At 44.0% G+C, this 17928-nt stretch overlaps 1 protein-coding gene across 1 annotated transcript; it reads left to right on the top strand.

Moving 5' to 3' along the window:
• Positions 1–1991: 1991 nt before the first annotated feature.
• On the top strand, positions 1992–17924 carry LOC125525754 (uncharacterized). Its single transcript, XM_048690763.2, has 7 exons — positions 1992–2266; positions 2693–2804; positions 3012–3119; positions 3556–3764; positions 4211–4322; positions 5108–5215; positions 17751–17924. The coding sequence occupies exons 1-7, from the start codon at positions 2157–2159 to the stop codon at positions 17790–17792; spliced, it is 801 nt and encodes a 266-aa protein (XP_048546720.2). The 5' UTR covers positions 1992–2156; the 3' UTR covers positions 17793–17924.
• Positions 17925–17928: the final 4 nt, after the last annotated feature.

Here is a 17928-nt window from a genome sequence, read left to right as displayed (position 1 = left end):
GGTGACCTCCCGGTGTCGTGGCGGTTTCACGGTGGCTCGGCGGATCTGCCTGCGGCGTCAACCGGCTTGTCCGGCATCGGCTCGTCTGTGATCGGACCGTTTCGACCTTCGTCCCATCTACTCATCGCCCGAGTGCTACTTCCATCGAAGGGCTGGCCCTCTCTCAGCTGTGGTCCATCGCTCGTCTCGCGCCCGGTGCAGCAGGACTGAGCTTGTCTCGCGCACAGTGCAGCAGGACCGAACTCATCTCGCGCACGGTGCAGCAGGACTGACCTCGTCCCCCTCACGGTGCTGCAAGACCGAACTCGTCTCGCGGTAGGGGCTGCTGGTCGGGCTGATGGATGCCAGTGCTGGCCGTCCTAGTGGGTCTCGACGCTGGGGGTCGCCTAGTGGTGCGAAAGGTTGGACCTTTCCGATCGTCTCTTTGGTTGGGGTAGCTGCGGGTCTCGGGTGAGGTGGTGTCAAGGTCTTGGACGCTGGGGCGGCGGCTCTGGTGGCGGTAGCGCGATGCTCTTGGGCAGAGCCCGTGACTTGGTGCTGCCCGGTGGCCATGGCCGTGTGGGCGGCGTGGTAGCCGGGGTGTGGCGGTGAGTGTTGGCCGGGGTGCAAACCTGTTCTATCTTCGGACGGACCGGTGGCGGCGAAGCTCGTTCCCTTCTTGAAGGCGTCGTCGCGGCTCTCACTGCCTGTCGTGCGGCTTCAGGAGAAACTCTGATCCTTGGATCGGGCGGTGGCGGCGCGCTCCGGTGACGTATCCTTCCTGAAGGCGCCGCATTGGAGTCCACGGTTCGTTGCATGTGCCTTTATCTCTTCGTGGTAGTGTGCTAGGGGTGGTGTTGCTGCGTTCAGCGCTTATGTATCCTGCCTTGGGTGTGTGTGGTGTTGGCGTGCGTTTATTCCGGATGATGTTGATCTATGGTTTATATATAGAGCGGGACGAAAGCTTTTTTGGTATTACAAGGCCCACGGCCTAACGGTTGAATATTTGAAAGCCGGAGCCAGTTAACCATTCGCCGCGTCTTGCAGGTGATCCTGCGCGCTGACACTCCTTGCCTCCACGCGCAGCAGCTCTCCTCCTTCAAGTGCCGCATGACGAAGACTAGCTATGCGGTGTAACATTGCGAGCGAGGGTTCGTTGCCCTGATTGGCGGGATTTGTTTAGGTCAACTAGCTTTTTTTTTCTAAAAAGAGGGGACTCCCCGACCTCTGCATCAGAACGATGTATAAAAAACTAGCTGTGTAGGTTCGTTGAACTATTTGTCAGACTCAGCTTGTCCAAAGGTAGCTCCCGTCAATGGTAAGGCTAAGGTGACGAATGCACTATTTGCTTTTTCAAACAATGACGTACTCATCACAAGATGCAAACGATCATCAACGCGAAAATTCGTAGGCATCTCTCTGTAAGTGACTTAGATGATTTTCAGTTGCAACACGATCGAAACTTCAAACTAGAGTAGTATGAGCTTTGCTGCGCCATCCTGTAAGTGACTTAGATGATTTTCAGTTGTAACTCCATGATTTGGCCTAACTCGAGAACTAGTCCACAATGGGTTGACGTGGACGGAGGCTCTATCTACCAGTATCGGGTAACCAAGATGAAGGAGTTTTTAATTACGGCGCTGATCGATGTCAACACCCCTTATAGCTTAATTTAGTATTCACCGTCACATTCAAATTAATCATGTTAGCTAGATGATGATAGCTAACAACTCAACAACTCTCAGCTGTCTCAACTCAACAAAGTCAACCTTGATGATGCATGCCAGCTAATACAAATTTAGCTGGATGATCCGATAGCTAGCAACTCAACGTATATTATTCTTCTCTTAACGAATTATTCTTTCCTACTTCGCTAGTGTAAAAAATGATCTTATATTATGGGACGGAGGGAGTAGTATTTTCCAACCCAGCTGTGTCGATAAGCGGGAGGGACCCATATTTCATAGATATATTATTCCACTGGTATGCAAGGTTGACGGATACAAACGGGGTGAAAAGTGCAGCGTATTTTGCTCGCCAACACAAGTTTCAGTTGAAGGCGAGAGAGACACGAGAGTCTGAACCCAAGTTTGAGTTTCAGTTGAAAGCCGCGGCCAAGTCAAGGAGACAAGGTGGAGGCGACCAAGCAGCATACACGAGGAATCGCCGATCCAACCATGGACGCCAACCTGCGGCCCGACCCTGCCGCCGGCGTTGAGCCGCCCTCCACTGCCACCGGAGGCGATTGGCACCAGCCCGAGGCACGCAGCAGGATCGTCAATAAGATGTACGTATGTATGTTGGGCGGGACTCACTCTATTTCATTCGATCTGGTTTCATCTGATCTGGTTTCCCCTCCCCGGCTCTTTCGGTTTCCCACTCGGAACAAAAATAGAGGAATTTCTGTCAGTTTTGCCATCGATCCATTCATCCATCCAAGATTTAGCTTTGAACTTTGATCTATCTGTACACACATATCCATAGCCGCGGTGACAGATTCGTCCGTCGTCTATCTACCTCCCAGTTTCTGTTCCTATTTGATTCTTCTTAGTCAAAATTCTCAGCTTCATTAACTCTCAACAATTTAACACAGGTTTATTGACAAATTTACCATGGCATATAATAGAACTGAATTGGAGATCTACCCTGATTGGCTGCTCCGCCTACTCGTTCCAGTAATTAACCAGCTTCACATTTTGCACTATGCGTGCAGAACGGAAGCTCTAAAGAAGCGCCTCCCAGTATCTGCGCCAGAGGAACTGAATCAACTTCGAGAGATCGCTGTGCGATATGAAAACAGGATCTATACTCAAGAAACCAATCAGGTAATATATATCTAACAAGCACAGCACACATTGCTTGTTTGAGGCACTTTGTTATATATGTTGCTTGGATGACATTTCATCAAATCTTAAGAACTGAAACACGTTCTCGACCATGTGAAACTGCTAATCACATAACAACTGTTGGTCGCAAGCCACTATTAGTAATTTGGTATGGAACTTCACATCATTTTCTTTTGCATTACACAGTCTGATTATTTGCGGAAGATTTCTCTGAAAATTCTCTTTATGGAGATGAAGACACAACAGGCTCCAAGAAATGCTACAGTCATTCCTGAACGAAACAACTCCAGTAAGGTACCATATACAGCAAACAGGGTGTTGCACAATTTATCATCTTCACTTGGATGTTAATACTTTTTTTATTGCATCAAGTGCTGAGATTATGAGCTTTATTGCATTAAATCACCCTCTCAAGCATAAGGTATAAGTATTTTGCATCTAGCTAGCTTGTATCATGTCTATGTAGTTTCAACCTTTTGGTTCAATGAAATATTATTGGAGGGTTTTTTCCTATCTAGTGGGGAGTTTGAGCTGGATGATACATTATCCCATAAAATTAATTATCGAGTGGGAATCTGTTAGAACTGTTTTCTTTATCCAAGTTCCTCTAAAAAATTATGTCAAAAAGGGGATTTTTTAGAGATGATCCAAGCATGCATACTGAGTGCGGCGGTCAAGTTAACCACATAACACCATCCCTTTCCTTGAGATCTAACAAAGTAGCATACAGGAATCGCCGATCCGCACAATTGACGGACCCACCGGGTCGGAACCCGCCGGCGGCGGCGGCATTAACCCGCCGCTCACCGGAGGCGATTGGCGTGCCCAACTTCAGCCCGAGGCTCGCAGCAGGATCGTCGATAAAATGCCGCCGCTCACCGGAGGCGATTGGCGTGCCCAACTTCAGCCCGAGGCTCGCAGCAGGATCATCGATAAGATGTATGTGTGGGCTCTACTTGAGTTGAGTTGATTTCCCCAATGTCTAATTAATTTGATCCTTCCTCCGCCTTTTCCGGTTTCCCGCACATCTACAAGATAAAAATGAGGAGTAATTTCCTTTCCTCGGTCAATTATTTCCATCTGATATAATAGTTCTGATCTAGCCATATTCATAGCAGCAACAACATATTCGTCCGATCTAGCTCCCAGTTTCTATTTTATCCTTATTACTAGTCAAAATCCCCGCTTTGAATCTAGGTACACTAAGTCTGAACAATTTAACACAACATTTTGTTGAGAATTGGAGATCTAACCTTGCCTGCTCTACCTGCTCGTTCCACTTTACATTTCAGAAGATGCAACATGTTTTATTGCCCACAATAGTTGTAATGCAATGCATCACGCCCCTCCCTTAGATTTATTCACATTTTGCATTATGCATGCAGAATGGTGACTCTAAAGATGCACCTGCCAATATCTGCGCCTGAGGGACAGAACGAGCTTCAAAAAATCGCTGTGCGATTTGAAGAGAGGATGTATACTCTAGCAACCAATCAGGTAATTTTTCCTATCTTCGGACCAAAGCACACATTAGTAGTTATCGAGTTTTCCTTTAGTCAAACAGGGTTTATGAGCTAGTAATAGACCGAAATATTGATCATAATCTTTGTTATCGTCGATCATAGATTGAATCTTGCAGTGTTTTCTACCTTGAGTGTCTTGAGCTAGTTACCTTCCAATTCATGTTCCTACGCCATGTGTCCATGCATCCGAATTTGTTATAGATGAAACAAAACTACCTTTTGTTAAAACGATAGTACTACCCAAGTCCATGGGATGAATAAGCAATGGTATGCAATCATTTATCTCAGACTAAAAATCAAACAATGCCTTACTCCCTCCTCCCCTTTGCCTGAATGGGATTCATCTTAATTGCATCCACTCCAGTCTTGAAATTTTTTTAAAACATATTTGTTTGGTTAGGGTGTACCATATTATCACTAATTCCATTTCAAATTTCTATTTGTCTGCATATTTGTGGCAAACCTAGGAGCAGTCTACAACTCTCCATCATTTTGCCTAACTCACTTATGGTGAATATTTGTTTATTTGATAAAGTTGAGGTACACTGCCACTACTTTGATTTGGATTTTCTGTTCATATCACCTATTTGAGGTTGTGTGTTTTGCTGCTTAGTTGAATTTTTTTGGATCCAAATGTTTGAAATCCGAAACACCTTCTGGACCGTGTTAAACTGCTAATCACACAAGAATTGTTGATTGCAAACCACCATTAGTAATTCGGTATTGAACTTTGCATCATTTTTCTTTTGTATTACCCAGTCTGATTATTTGCGGAAGATTTCTCTGAAAATGCTCGCTATGGAAAGCAAGGCACAACAAGCTCATGGAAATGCTCAAGTGATTCCAGATCAAAACAACTCCAGTAAGGTATCATATACAATAAACTGATTGTCACAATTTATCATCTTCACTTGGATGCCAATAACTTTTTATTGCATCAAGTGATGAGATTATGTGATTTATTGCATTAAATCGCCCTCAACCCTCTCCCTCATAATGCATAAGAATTTTGCATCTAGCTCGTGTTATGTGTACGAAGTTATTGAACCTGAAGTAACATGGTAAGTGACTAATGAACCTGTTGGCTCAGTAAAATATTACTACATGGTTTTTCCCTGGATATTGAGGAGGTTGAGCTGGATTGTATGGGATCCCAGAAAAAAGTTCACCGAGTGGGAATATGTTGGAGCTATTTTTTTATTAGCTTCCTCTATACTAAATTTGACTCCTCCTATGTTAAATTTGGTCTATCCTTACGGACTCCTCCTATGTTAAGTTTGGTCTGCCCCAACCTCTCTTGATATTATCAACACACGTCACCCTTCTGTTGGGGAATGTTGCAGAAAACAAAAAATTTCCTACGGTTTCACCAAAATCCATCTATGGGTTCATTTAGCAACGAGTGATCGGATGCATCTACATACCTTGTAGATCGCGAGCGGAAGCGTTCAAAGAACGGGGATGAGGGAGTCGTACTCGACGTGATCCAAATCACCGGAGATCCTAGCGCCGAACGGACGGCACCTCCGCGTTCAACACACGTACGGTCAGCGTGACGTCTCCTCCTTGATCCAGCAAGGGGAAGGAGAGGTTGAGGAAGATGGCTCCAGCAGCAACACGACGGCGTGGTGGTGATGGAGCTGCAGTACTCCGGCAGGGCTTCGCCAAGCTGTATGGAGGAGGAGGAGGTGTTGGAGAGGGAGAGGGAGGCACCAATGGCGTGTGTGTGAAGCCCTTCCTCCCCCCACTATATATAGGGAGCCTAGGGGGGGGGCGCCGGCCCTAGGAGATGCAATCTCCTAGGGGGGGCGGCGGCCAAGGGGTGGGTGGCTTGCCCCCCAAGCAAGGGGGCGCCCCCCCTCCTTTTAGGGTTTCCCCTCCTAGGCGCATGGGCCCTAGGGGAAGTGGCGCCCCAGCCCACTTTGGGCTGGATCCCTTCCCACTTCAGCCCATGGGGCCCTCCGGGATAGGTGGCCCCACCCGGTGGACCCCCGGGACCCTTCCGGTGGTCCCGGTACAATACCGGTGACCCCGAAACTTGTCCCGATGGCCGAAATAGCACTTCCTATATATATAATTCTTTACCTCCGGATCATTCCGGAACTCCTCGTGACGTCCGGGATCTCATCCGGGACTCCGAACAACATTCGGGTTACTGCATATACATATCCTTACAACCCTAGCGTCACCGAACCTTAAGTGTGTAGATCCTACGGGTTCGGGAGACATGTAGACATGACCGAGATTGCTCTCCTGTCAATAACCAACAGCGGGATCTGGATACCCATGTTGGCTCCCACATGCTCCTTGATGATCTCATCGGATGAACCACGATGTCGAGGATTCAAGCAACCCCGTATACAATTCCCTTTGTCAATCGGTATGTTACTTGCCCAAGATTCGATCGTCGGTATCCCAATACCTCGTTCAATCTCGTTACCGGCAAGTCACTTTACTCGTACCGTAATGCATGATCCCGTGACCAGACACTTGGTCACTTTGAGCTCATAGTGATGATGCATTACCGAGTGGGCCCAGTGATACCTCTCCGTCATACAGAGTGACAAATCCCAGTCTTGATCCGTGTCAACCCAACAGACACTTTCGGAGATACCCGTAGTATACCTTTATAGTCACCCAGTTACGTTGTGACGTTTGGTATACCCAAAGCACTCCTACGGTATCCGGGAGTTACACGATCTCATGGTCTAAGGAAAAGATACTTGACATTGGAAAACTCTAGCAAACGAACTATACGATCTTGTGCTATTTTTAGGATTGGGTCTTGTCCATCACATCATTCTCCTAATGACGTGATCTCGTTATCAATGACATCCAATGTCCATAGTCAGGAAACCATGACTATCTGTTGATCAACGAGCTAGTCAACTAGAGGCTTACTAGGGACATGTTGGTGTCTATTTATTCACACATGTATTACGATTTCCGGATAACACAATTATAGCATGAATAAAAGACAATTATCATGAACAAGGAAATATAATAATAATGCTTTTATTATTGCCTCTAGGGCATATTTCCAACAGTCTCCCACTTGCACTAGAGTCAATAATCTAGTTACATTGTGATGAATCGAACACCCATGGAATTCTGGTGTTGATCATGTTTTTCTCTAGGGAGAGGTTTAGTCAACGGATCTGCTACATTCAGGTCCGTATGTACTTTACAAATATCTATGTCTCCATCTTGAACATTTTCACGAATTGAGTTGAAGCGACGCTTGATGTGCCTGGTCTTCTTGTGAAATCTGGGCTCCTTGGCAAGTGCAATAGCTCCAGTGTTGTCACAGAAGAGTTTGATTGGCCCCAATGCATTGGGTATGACTCCTAGGTCGGTGATGAACTCCTTCACCCAAATTGCTTCATGGGCTGCCTCCGAGGCTGCCATGTACTCCGCTTCACATGTAGATCCCGCCACGACGCTCTGCTTGCAACTGCACCAGCTTACTGCCCCACCATTCAAAATATACACGTATCCGGTTTGTGACTTAGAGTCATCCAGATCTGTGTCGAAGCTAGCGTCGACGTAACCCTTTATGGCGAGCTCTTCGTCACCTCCATAAACGAGAAACATTTCCTTAGTCCTTTTCAGGTACTTCAGGAAATTCTTGACCGCTGTCCAGTGTTCCTTACCGGGATTACTTTGGTATCTACCTACCAAACTTACGGCAAGGTTTACATCAGGTCTGGTACACAGCATGGCATACATAATAGAACCTATGGCCGAGGCATAGGGGATGACACTCATCTCTTCTATATCTTCTGCCGTGGTCGGACATTGAGCTGAGCTCAATTTCACACCTTGCAACATAGGCAAGAACCCCTTCTTACACTGATCCATATTGAATTTCTTCAATATCTTATCAAGGTATGTGCTTTGTGAAAGACCTATGAGGCGTCTTGATCTATCTCTATAGATCTTGATGCCTAATATATATGCAGCTTCTCCAAGGTCCTTCATTGAAAAAATCTTATTCAAGTAGGCCTTAATGCTGTCCAAGAGTTCTATATCATTTCCCATCAAAAGTATGTCATCTACATATAATATGAGAAATGCTACAGAGCTCCCACTCACTTTCTTGTAAACGCAGGCTTCTCCATAAGTCTGTGTAAACCCAAACGCTTTGATCATCTCATCAAAGCGAATGTTCCAACTCCGAGATGCTTGCACCAGCCCATAAATCGAGCGTTGGAGCTTGCACACCTTGTCAGCATTCTTAGGATCGACAAAACCTTCCGGCTACATCATATACAATTCTTCCTTAAGGAAACCATTAAGGAATGCCGTTTTGACGTCCATTTGCCATATCTCATAATCATAGAATGCGGCAATTGCTAACATGATTCGGACGGACTTTAGCTTCGCTACCGATGAGAAAGTCTCATCGTAGTCAACCCTTGAACTTGTCGATAACCCTTAGCGACTAGCCGAGCTTTATAGATGGTCACATTACCATCCGCGTCTGTCTTCTTCTTAAAGATCCATTTATTTTCTATGGCTCGCCGCTCAACGGGCAAGTCACTTCGTTTTCATACATGGATCCTATCTCGGATTTCATGGCTTCTAGCCATCTGTCGGAATCCGGGCCGCCATCGCTTCTTCATAGTTCAAAGGTTCACCGTTGTCTAACAACATGATTTCCAAGACAGGATTGCCGTACCACTCTGGTGCGGAACGTGTCCTTGTGGACCTACGAAGTTCAGTAGCAACTTGATCTGAAGTTTCATGATCATCATCATTAATTTCCTCTCTAGTCGGTGCAGGCACCTCAGGAACATTTTCTTAAGTTGCGCCATTTTCCGGTTCAAGAGGTAATACTTCATCAAGTTCTACTTTCCTCCCACTTACTTCTTTCGAGAGAAACTCCTTCTCTAGAAAGGATCCATTCTTGGCAACAAAGATCTTGCCTTCGGATATGAGGTAGAAGGTATACCCAATAGTTTCTTTAGGGTATCCTATGAAGACGCATTTTTCCGACTTGGGTTCGAGCTTTTCAGGTTGAAGTTTCTTGACATAAGCATCGCATCCCCAAACTTTTAGAAACGACAGCTTAGGTTTCTTCCCAAACCATAATTCATACGGTGTCGTCTCAACGGATTTCGATGGAGCCCTATTTAAAGTGAATGCGGCAGTCTCTAAAGCATAGCCCCAAAATGAGAGCGGTAAATCGGTAAGAGACATCATAGATCGCACCATATCTAATAGAGTGCGATTAGGACGTTCGGACACACCATTACGCTGAGGTGTTCCAGGCGGCGTCAGTTGTGAAACTATTCCATATTTTCTTAAGTGTGTGCCAAATTCGTGACTCAAGTATTCTCCTCCACGATCTGATCGCAGGAATTTGATTTTCCTGTCACGTTGATTCTCAACCTCACTCTGAAATTCCTTGAACTTTTCAAAGGTCTCAGACTTGTGTTTCATTAAATAGATATACCCATATCTACTCAAGTCATCAGTGAGGGAGAGAACATAACGATAGCCACCGCGAGCCTCAACACTCATTGGACCGCACACATCAGTATGTATGATTTCCAATAAGTTGGTTGCTCGCTCCATTGTTCCTGAGAACGGAGTCTTGGTCATTTTACCCATGAGGCATGGTTCGCACGTGTCAAATGATTCATAATCAAGAGACTCTAAAAGTCCATCTGCATGGAGCTTCTTCATGCGTTTGACACCTATGTGACCAAGGCGGCAGTGCCACAAGTATGTGGGACTATCATTATCAATCTTACATCTTTTGGTATTCACACTATGAATATGTGTAGCATTACGCTCGAGATTCATTAAGAATAAACCATTCACCATCGGAGCATGACTATAAAACATATCTCTCATATAAATAGAACAACCATTATTCTCGGATTTAAATGAGTAGCCATCTCGTATTAAACGAGATCCTGATACAATGTTCATGCTCAAACTTGGCACTAATAACAATTATTGAGGTTCAAAACTAATCCCATAGGTAAATGTAGAGGTAGCGTGCCGACGGCGATCACATCGACCTTGGAACCATTCCCGACGCGCATCGTCACCTCGTCCTTCGCCAGTCTCCGCTTATTCCGCAGCTCCTGCTTTGAGTTACAAATGTGAGCAACTGCACCGGTATCAAATACCCAAGAGCTACTACGAGTACTGGTAAGGTACACATCAATTACATGTATATCACATATACCTTTCGTGATGCCGGCCTTCTTGTCCGCTAAGTATTTGGGGCAGTTCCGCTTCCAGTGACCACTTCCCTTGCAATAAAAGCACTCAGTCTCGGGCTTGGGTCCATTCTTTGGCTTCTTCCCGGCAGCTTACTTGCCGGGCGCGGCAACTCCCTTGCCGTCCTTCTTGAAGGTTTTCTTACCCTTGCCTTTCTTGAACTTAGTGGTTTCATTCACCATCAACACTTGATGTTCCTTTTTGACTTCTACCTCTGCTGATTTCAGCATTGCAAATACTTCAGGAATGGTCTTTTCCATCCCCTGCATATTGAAGTTCATCACAAAGCTCTTGTAGCTCGGTGGAAGCGACTGAAGGATTCTGTCAATGACCGCGTCATCCGGGAGATTAACTCCCAGCTGAGTCAAGCGGTTATGCAACCCAGACATAGTGAGTATGTGCTCACTAACAGAACTGTTTTCCTCCATCTTACAGCTGAAGAACTTGTCGGAGACTTGATATATCTTGACCCGGGCATGAGCTTGGAAAACCATTTTCAGCTCTTCGAACATCTCATATGCTCTGTGTCTCTCAAAACGTTTCTGGAGCCCCGGCTCTAAGCTGTAAAGCATGCCGCACTGAACGAGGGAGTAGTCATCGGTACGTGCCTGCCAAGCGTCCATAACGTCTTGTTCTGCAGGGAGAACAGGTGCGTCACCTAGCGGTGCTTGTAGGACATAATCTTTCTTGGCAGTTATGAGGATGATCCTCAGGTTCCGGACCCAGTCCGTGTAGTTGCTGCCATCGTCTTTCAGCTTGGTTTTCTCTAGGAATGCGTTGAAGTTGAGGACTACGTTGGCCGTTTGATCTACAAGACATATTGTAAATATTTTAGACTAAGTTCATGATAATTAAGTTCATGCTAGGCTCATGCTCGACCTTTCGGTCTTCTATATTCCGAGTCCATGTCTGTACATGCTAGGCTCGTCAAGTCAACCTAAGTGTTTGCATGTGTAAATCTGTCTTACACCCGTTGTATGTGAACGTTGGAATCTATCACACCCGATCATCACGTGGTGCTTCGAAACAACGAACTGTCGCAACGGTGCACAGTTAGGGGGAACATTTTCTTGAAATTATTATGAGGGATCATCTTATTTACTACCGTCGTTCTAAGTAAACAAGATGCAAAAACATGATAAACATCACATGCAATCAAATAATAATAGTGACATGATATGGCCAATATCACATAGCTCCTTTGATCTCCATCTTGGGGCTCCATGATCATCTTGTCACCGGCATGACACCATGATCTCCATCATCATGATCTCCATCATCGTGTCTCCATGAAGTTGCTCACCAACTATTACTTCTACTACTATGGCTAACGCGTTTAGCAATAAAGTAAAGTAATTTACATGGCGTTTCTCAATGACACACAGGTCATACAAAAAATAAAGACAACTCCTATGGCTCCTGTCGGTTGTCATACTCATCGACATGCAAGTCGTGATTCCTATTACAATAGCATGAACATCTCATACATCACATATATATCATTCATCATTCATCACAACTTTGGCCATATCATATCACAAAGCACTTGCTGCAAAAATAAGTTAGACGTCCTCTAATTGTTGTTGCAAGTTTTACGTGGCTGCAAGAGGGTTCTAGCAAGAACGTTTTCTTACCTACGTGAAAGCCATAACGTGATTTGTTAACTTCTATTTACCCTTCATAAGGACCCTTTTCATCGAATCCGCTCCAACTAAAGTGGGAGAGACAGACACCCGCCAGCCACCTTATGCAACTAGTGCATGTTAGTCGGTGGAACCGGTCTCACGTAAGCGTACGTGTAAGGTTGGTCCGGGCCGCTTCATCCCACAATACCGCTGAAGCAAAATAAGACTAGTAGCGGCAAGAAAGTTGACAACATCTACGCCCACAACAAATTGTGTTCTACTCGTGCAAAGAGAACTACGCATAGACCTAGCTCATGATGCCACTGTTGGGGAACGTTGCAGAAAAAAAAAATTCCTATGGTTTCACCAAGATCCATCTATGAGTTCATCTAGCAACGAGTGATCGGATGCATCTACATACCTTGTAGATCGCGAGCGGAAGCATTCAAAGAACGGGGATGAGGGAGTCGTACTCGACGTGATCCAAATCACCGGAGATCCTAGCGCCGAACGGACGGCACCTCCGCGTTCAACACACGTACGGTCAGCGTGACATCTCCTCCTTGATCCAGCAAGGGGAAGGAGAGGTTGAGGAAGATGGCTCCAGCAGCAACACGACGGAGTGGTGGTGATGGAGCTGCAGTACTCCGACAGGGCTTCGCCAAGCTCTATGGAGGAGGAGGAGGTGTTGGAGAGGGAGAGGGAGGCACCAATGGCGTGTGTGTGAAGCCCTTCCTCCCCCCCACTATATATAGGGAGCCTAGGGGGGCGGCGGCCCTAGGAGACGCAATCTCCTAGGGGGGCGGCGGCCAAGGGGTGGGGGCTTGCCCCCCAAGCAAGGGGGCGCCCCCCCTTTTAGGGTTTCCCCTCCTAGGCGCATGGGCCCTAGGGGAAGTGGCGCCCCAGCCCACTTTGGGCTGGATCCCTTCCCACTTCAGCCCATGGGGCCCTCCGGGATAGGTGGCCCCACCCGGTGGACCCCCGGGACCCTTCCGGTGGTCCCGGTACAATACCGATGACCCCGAAACTTGTCCCGATGGCCGAAATAGCACTTCCTATATATAATTCTTTACCTCCGGATCATTCCGGAACTCCTCGTGACGTCCGGGATCTCATCTGGGACTCCGAACAACATTCGGGTTACTGCATATACATATCCTTACAACCCTAGCGTCACCGAACCTTAAGTGTGTAGACCCTACGGGTTCGGGAGACATGTAGACATGACCGAGATTGCTCTCCTGTCAATAACCAACAGCGGGATCTGGATACCCATGTTGGCTCCCACATGCTCCTCGATGATCTCATCGGATGAACCACGATGTGGAGGATTCAAGCAACCCCGTATACAATTCCCTTTGTCAATCGGTATGTTACTTGCCCGAGATTCGATCGTCGGTATCCCAATACCTCGTTCAATCTCGTTACCGGCAAGTCACTTTACTCGTACCGTAATGCATGATCCCGTGACCAGACACTTGGTCACTTTGAGCTCATAATGATGATGCATTACCGAGTGGGCCCAGTGATACCTCTCCGTCATACGGAGTGACAAATCCCAGTCTTGATCCGTGTCAACCCAACAGACACTTTCAGAGATACCCGTAGTATACCTTTATAGTCACCCAGTTACGTTGTGACGTTTGGTATACCCAAAGCACTCCTACGGTATCCGGGAGTTACACGATCTCATGGTCTAAGGAAAAGATACTTGACATTGGAAAACTCTAGCAAACGAACTATACGATCTTGTGCTATGTTTAGGATTGGGTCTTGTCCATCACATCATTCTCCTAATGATGTGATCTCGTTATCAATGACATCCAATGTCCATAGTCAGGAAACCATGACTATCTGTTGATCAACGAGCTAGTCAACTAGAGGCTTACTAGGGACATGTTGGTGTCTATTTATTCACACGTGTATTACGATTTCCGGATAACACAATTATAGCATGAATAAAAGACAATTATCATGAACAAGGAAATATAATAATAATGCTTTTATTATTGCCTCTAGGGCATATTTCCAACACCTTCCACTATTTACCGACGCTTCTAGAGGTCTGTGTGGTATGTGCTAAGCATTCTCAGATGATGTTGGACAAGCTTGGTGCTATCATAATTCTATCACCAATATCATCATGTCGGACCAGATCCTTTTTTTTGTGTGGTCACATATCCATCTCAGAATACACATCTCTACCACACCTAATATTTAGACATCTCACCTTTTAGTTGGCCAACATTCCGTGCCACATAAACTCAGGTTAAATTGACGTCCTATAGAACTCACCTTTTAGCTTTAGTAGCACTCTCTTATCATAGATGACGCCACAAGCTTGACGCCACTTTATCTATCCGGCTTTGATTCAATGGCTCAAATCATCGATATCACCATCCTTCTCCAACATTGACTGCAGATATCGAAAGGTGCTCTTCCGAGGTATCACTTACCCATCAAGGCTAACCCCCTCCTCATCGTGTATAATAGTACTAAAAGCACACTTCATATACTTAGTTTTAGTTCTACTAAGTCTCTAACCTTTTGATTCCAAAGTCTGTCTCCACAATTCTTACTTCCTGTAGCCATAGTCCATATCGCCGGCTAGCACCACGTCATCCGCAAAGAGCATACACCACGAGATATCTCTTTCTGTATCGCTTGTGGCCTCATCGCTCACCAAAGCAAAAAAGTTAAGGGTTCAAAGTTGAACCTTGTTGTAGTCATATTTTAACTGAAAAGTTATGAGTGTCGCAATCACTTGTTCGAACACTTGTCACAACATTATCATACATGTCCTTGATGAAGGTAATGTACTTTAAGTGAAAAGTTATTAGTGTCCCCAAGCCGTTTCCACGGAGAATTCTCCAGGATGCCAAGGGCATGAAGATCGTTGATCATGTTAGAGTGGCCATGGTAGTCGTTGCAGTAGTGACCATGATTGAAGTTGTCTTGAATATTATCAAAGTAGCAGGTCTCATTCATGTAGTAGTCTTAGCCATTGTAGACTTGTTCAAGGAAGGTGCTGAGGTAGTGGTGATCGACCGATACTTAAAGTAGCAGTAGGCGTCGGGATGTACATGGTACATATAGTCTCCGTTTCGAATCCGCATTTGATTTTAAAGACATGTTATGTACTTGCACGAATCTGATGGATACAGATTTTTGGTAACCAGATATCTAGTAGATATGGTATTGGTAATATCATGGGATGTTGATATCTGGGATTTGTTTTTGGATTATCACAATTTAGCCCATTCAACAAGCTCAAATACCCAATCAGACCACTCACTAGTCCCTAACCCATGCATTGGCACGGGCTAGTAAGTAAAACAATTTTTTTTCTATATTAGTAGTCATTTTAAGATTCATACTATTATTTAATGTTGCATTGTTTGCAAAAAGGAACTAAAAATACATAGAAAATGGTGGACAACAATTTCAAGTGGTTAGCATTTTAACACATGGAGGCATGGAGCATATGAAACACACACGCTTGTGCAATATTGAGGTCGCTGAATTTCCTAGTGGGAGTCTCTAATATCATCGGGATCCCTACCAGTATGTGTTCATTAATTGAACTCTTAGTTTACTTTGGGGGAAATAACTGTTAGATTGTCGTAGAAGTAAAAGTTGCAAGCTTGATTGTATTACTTTCATAACGAAATTTGATTTCCAACTCATAGAAAATTCTAAGATTCTATGAGTTGACTACTATGTATTTTCTATTATTTGTTAAAAATATTTATACCCCAAACACTGATGATAATTTTGATGTGGAAGATGATATCTACTCCCTCCGTTCCAAATTACTCGTCGTGGTTTTAGTTCAAACGACGAGTAATTTGGAACGGAGGGAGTATAATACAAGTTTCTTAATCTACTTTCAACACAAATTTGTAATCTAGATGGCCTCACGTAGTTTCACCTCTTTAAATTACATATTTTCAATTAAGACTTTTATTAATTTGTATTTATTTTAATTTTAGTACAATAGTAAAGACCAAACAATCCGTTGAGTGGCAACATTCAATGCACATATATGAATCACTTTATACTCATAATACTCTCTACTAAATTAGTACTGATTTATCAACACGAAAAATTACAAGTTTGCAATTTATATATTTAAAATTCTTTGTTTCAAAAACAAACTTAGATTTTTTGTGTAGTTTATTTTGTATTGGCGGAAGACAATTGAAATTTAAAACTTTTTTTAAGCAAAAGGCCGTGAATAAAGATATAAAAGCTATGTTCAATCAAATCAAATCTAACGCAATTCTATGAAATATTCTTATGTATAATCTTTACCATTACCTTAATTACATGGATGCAGTGAGTAGTCATTTATTCTAATTTGATAGATTATTATAAGAACGTGCCTCGATGTGGATTATGTGCAAAACATTTTGTTTGAGAAAAAATTACATGTAGGATTGAATAGTATGTTAATGCTCCCTCCATATCACAAATAGGTGAGGTTTCACATAAAACATCCCTAAATAGGTGATGTAATGTTTATTATATCAGTGAAAATAATCTAGGAACAAGAATAATATGTCGGTTTTAAAATGTGTGGACTTACCTCTTAATCCTGCATGATTGGAAATCGTAAGAGTCGGCATCGAAAGGTGCTGGATTACCCTATAGGAAAAACATTAGAAATCATGAGTTGTTGGATTCCAAGAAATTATATTTAGTGAAGATTGTCCTCTAGACACGATTATAAAGTGGCTCATAGGAAACACTTGTAAGGTTTCTTCCAAATGTACGAAAAACCTCCATAACATAGAATTAGAATGTTCAAATCCTAGAAATAAATTCAATCAAACAGGCTACACATGTGCTATCTTCAACAAAAAAGATAGAAAGAAGGATGACAGGATAATGAAAAATGGGAAAGATAGTAAGAGACACGTAACTGAAGGCATCATCACATCATGTGTCCCATATTTTCTAGCTACATTGTGCACATGTCGCACACACCGAACTTAAAGTACTCCAAGGCTCTATAAACCATCTATTTCAAAATTTCTCTAAATGTAACATGTGAAAGATATGATAAATTGTTGACAAAAGTACAATGTAATTTGGCTAACCTTGCATACATTCAGGAAAGCACATAAATAAACCAGTATGCTCCAAGCTATCTTATTTACAGTAGCACCAAGCAAAGCTCACATCGCAAAACACATACATCGTAATTTACGAACGTGAATAATCCTCTACCAGATGGCTTCCATATGCGGCAGGCTGCCTAAGAATTCAACAATCTGATGTTCGTCTTCACTTGGCCACCATAGTGTGTCTTCCTTGAGATTTATGAACATTGTGGGTTGTGGCACACCCGCACTCTTTGTCTCCAGTCATCATCAACAATAATATTGCTTGCATCATCTAATCCTTATCTCTTACTGATATGTTGTCATCAATAGTTGTTGGATGTGAAAACAGCCACTCCCATGATTACATTATATCCATCAAATATCGTCATTTCCATGTCTCTGGTTAACATTCTTCTGTTTGTACATTTTCAGCCAGATACACATGCCTCTCAAAAACGTGCCCGTCTGACCTAGTGATCACTCTTGAGTGTAAGGAATTTGAACTCAAAAGAGTAGCGTAGATATGTATTTTTTGTTTTTATTTTGGATCATTTGTATCCTTGTTATATGTATCTTGTTCCTGTATATAATATACTAGAAGGGTTTGGCA

This window comes from Triticum urartu, chromosome 7A (genome assembly GCF_056163025.1).
Source record: "Triticum urartu cultivar PI428250 chromosome 7A, HENAU_Tu73, whole genome shotgun sequence".
Classification (NCBI taxonomy): domain Eukaryota; kingdom Viridiplantae; phylum Streptophyta; class Magnoliopsida; order Poales; family Poaceae; genus Triticum; species Triticum urartu.
This window is presented reverse-complemented; position numbering and strand designations above follow the sequence as displayed.

Excerpts from the sequence above, each read along its gene's own strand:
- LOC125525754 (XM_048690763.2), top strand. The coding sequence starts at position 2,157 with ATGGACGCCAACCTGCGGCCCGACCCTGCCGCCGGCGTTGAGCCGCCC. Across the intron at positions 3,765-4,210 it reads AGCAGGATCATCGATAAGAT|AATGGTGACTCTAAAGATGC; the intron begins GTATGTGTGGGC and ends TTATGCATGCAG. Across the intron at positions 5,216-17,750 it reads ATCAAAACAACTCCAGTAAG|CCAGATACACATGCCTCTCA; the intron begins GTATCATATACA and ends GTACATTTTCAG.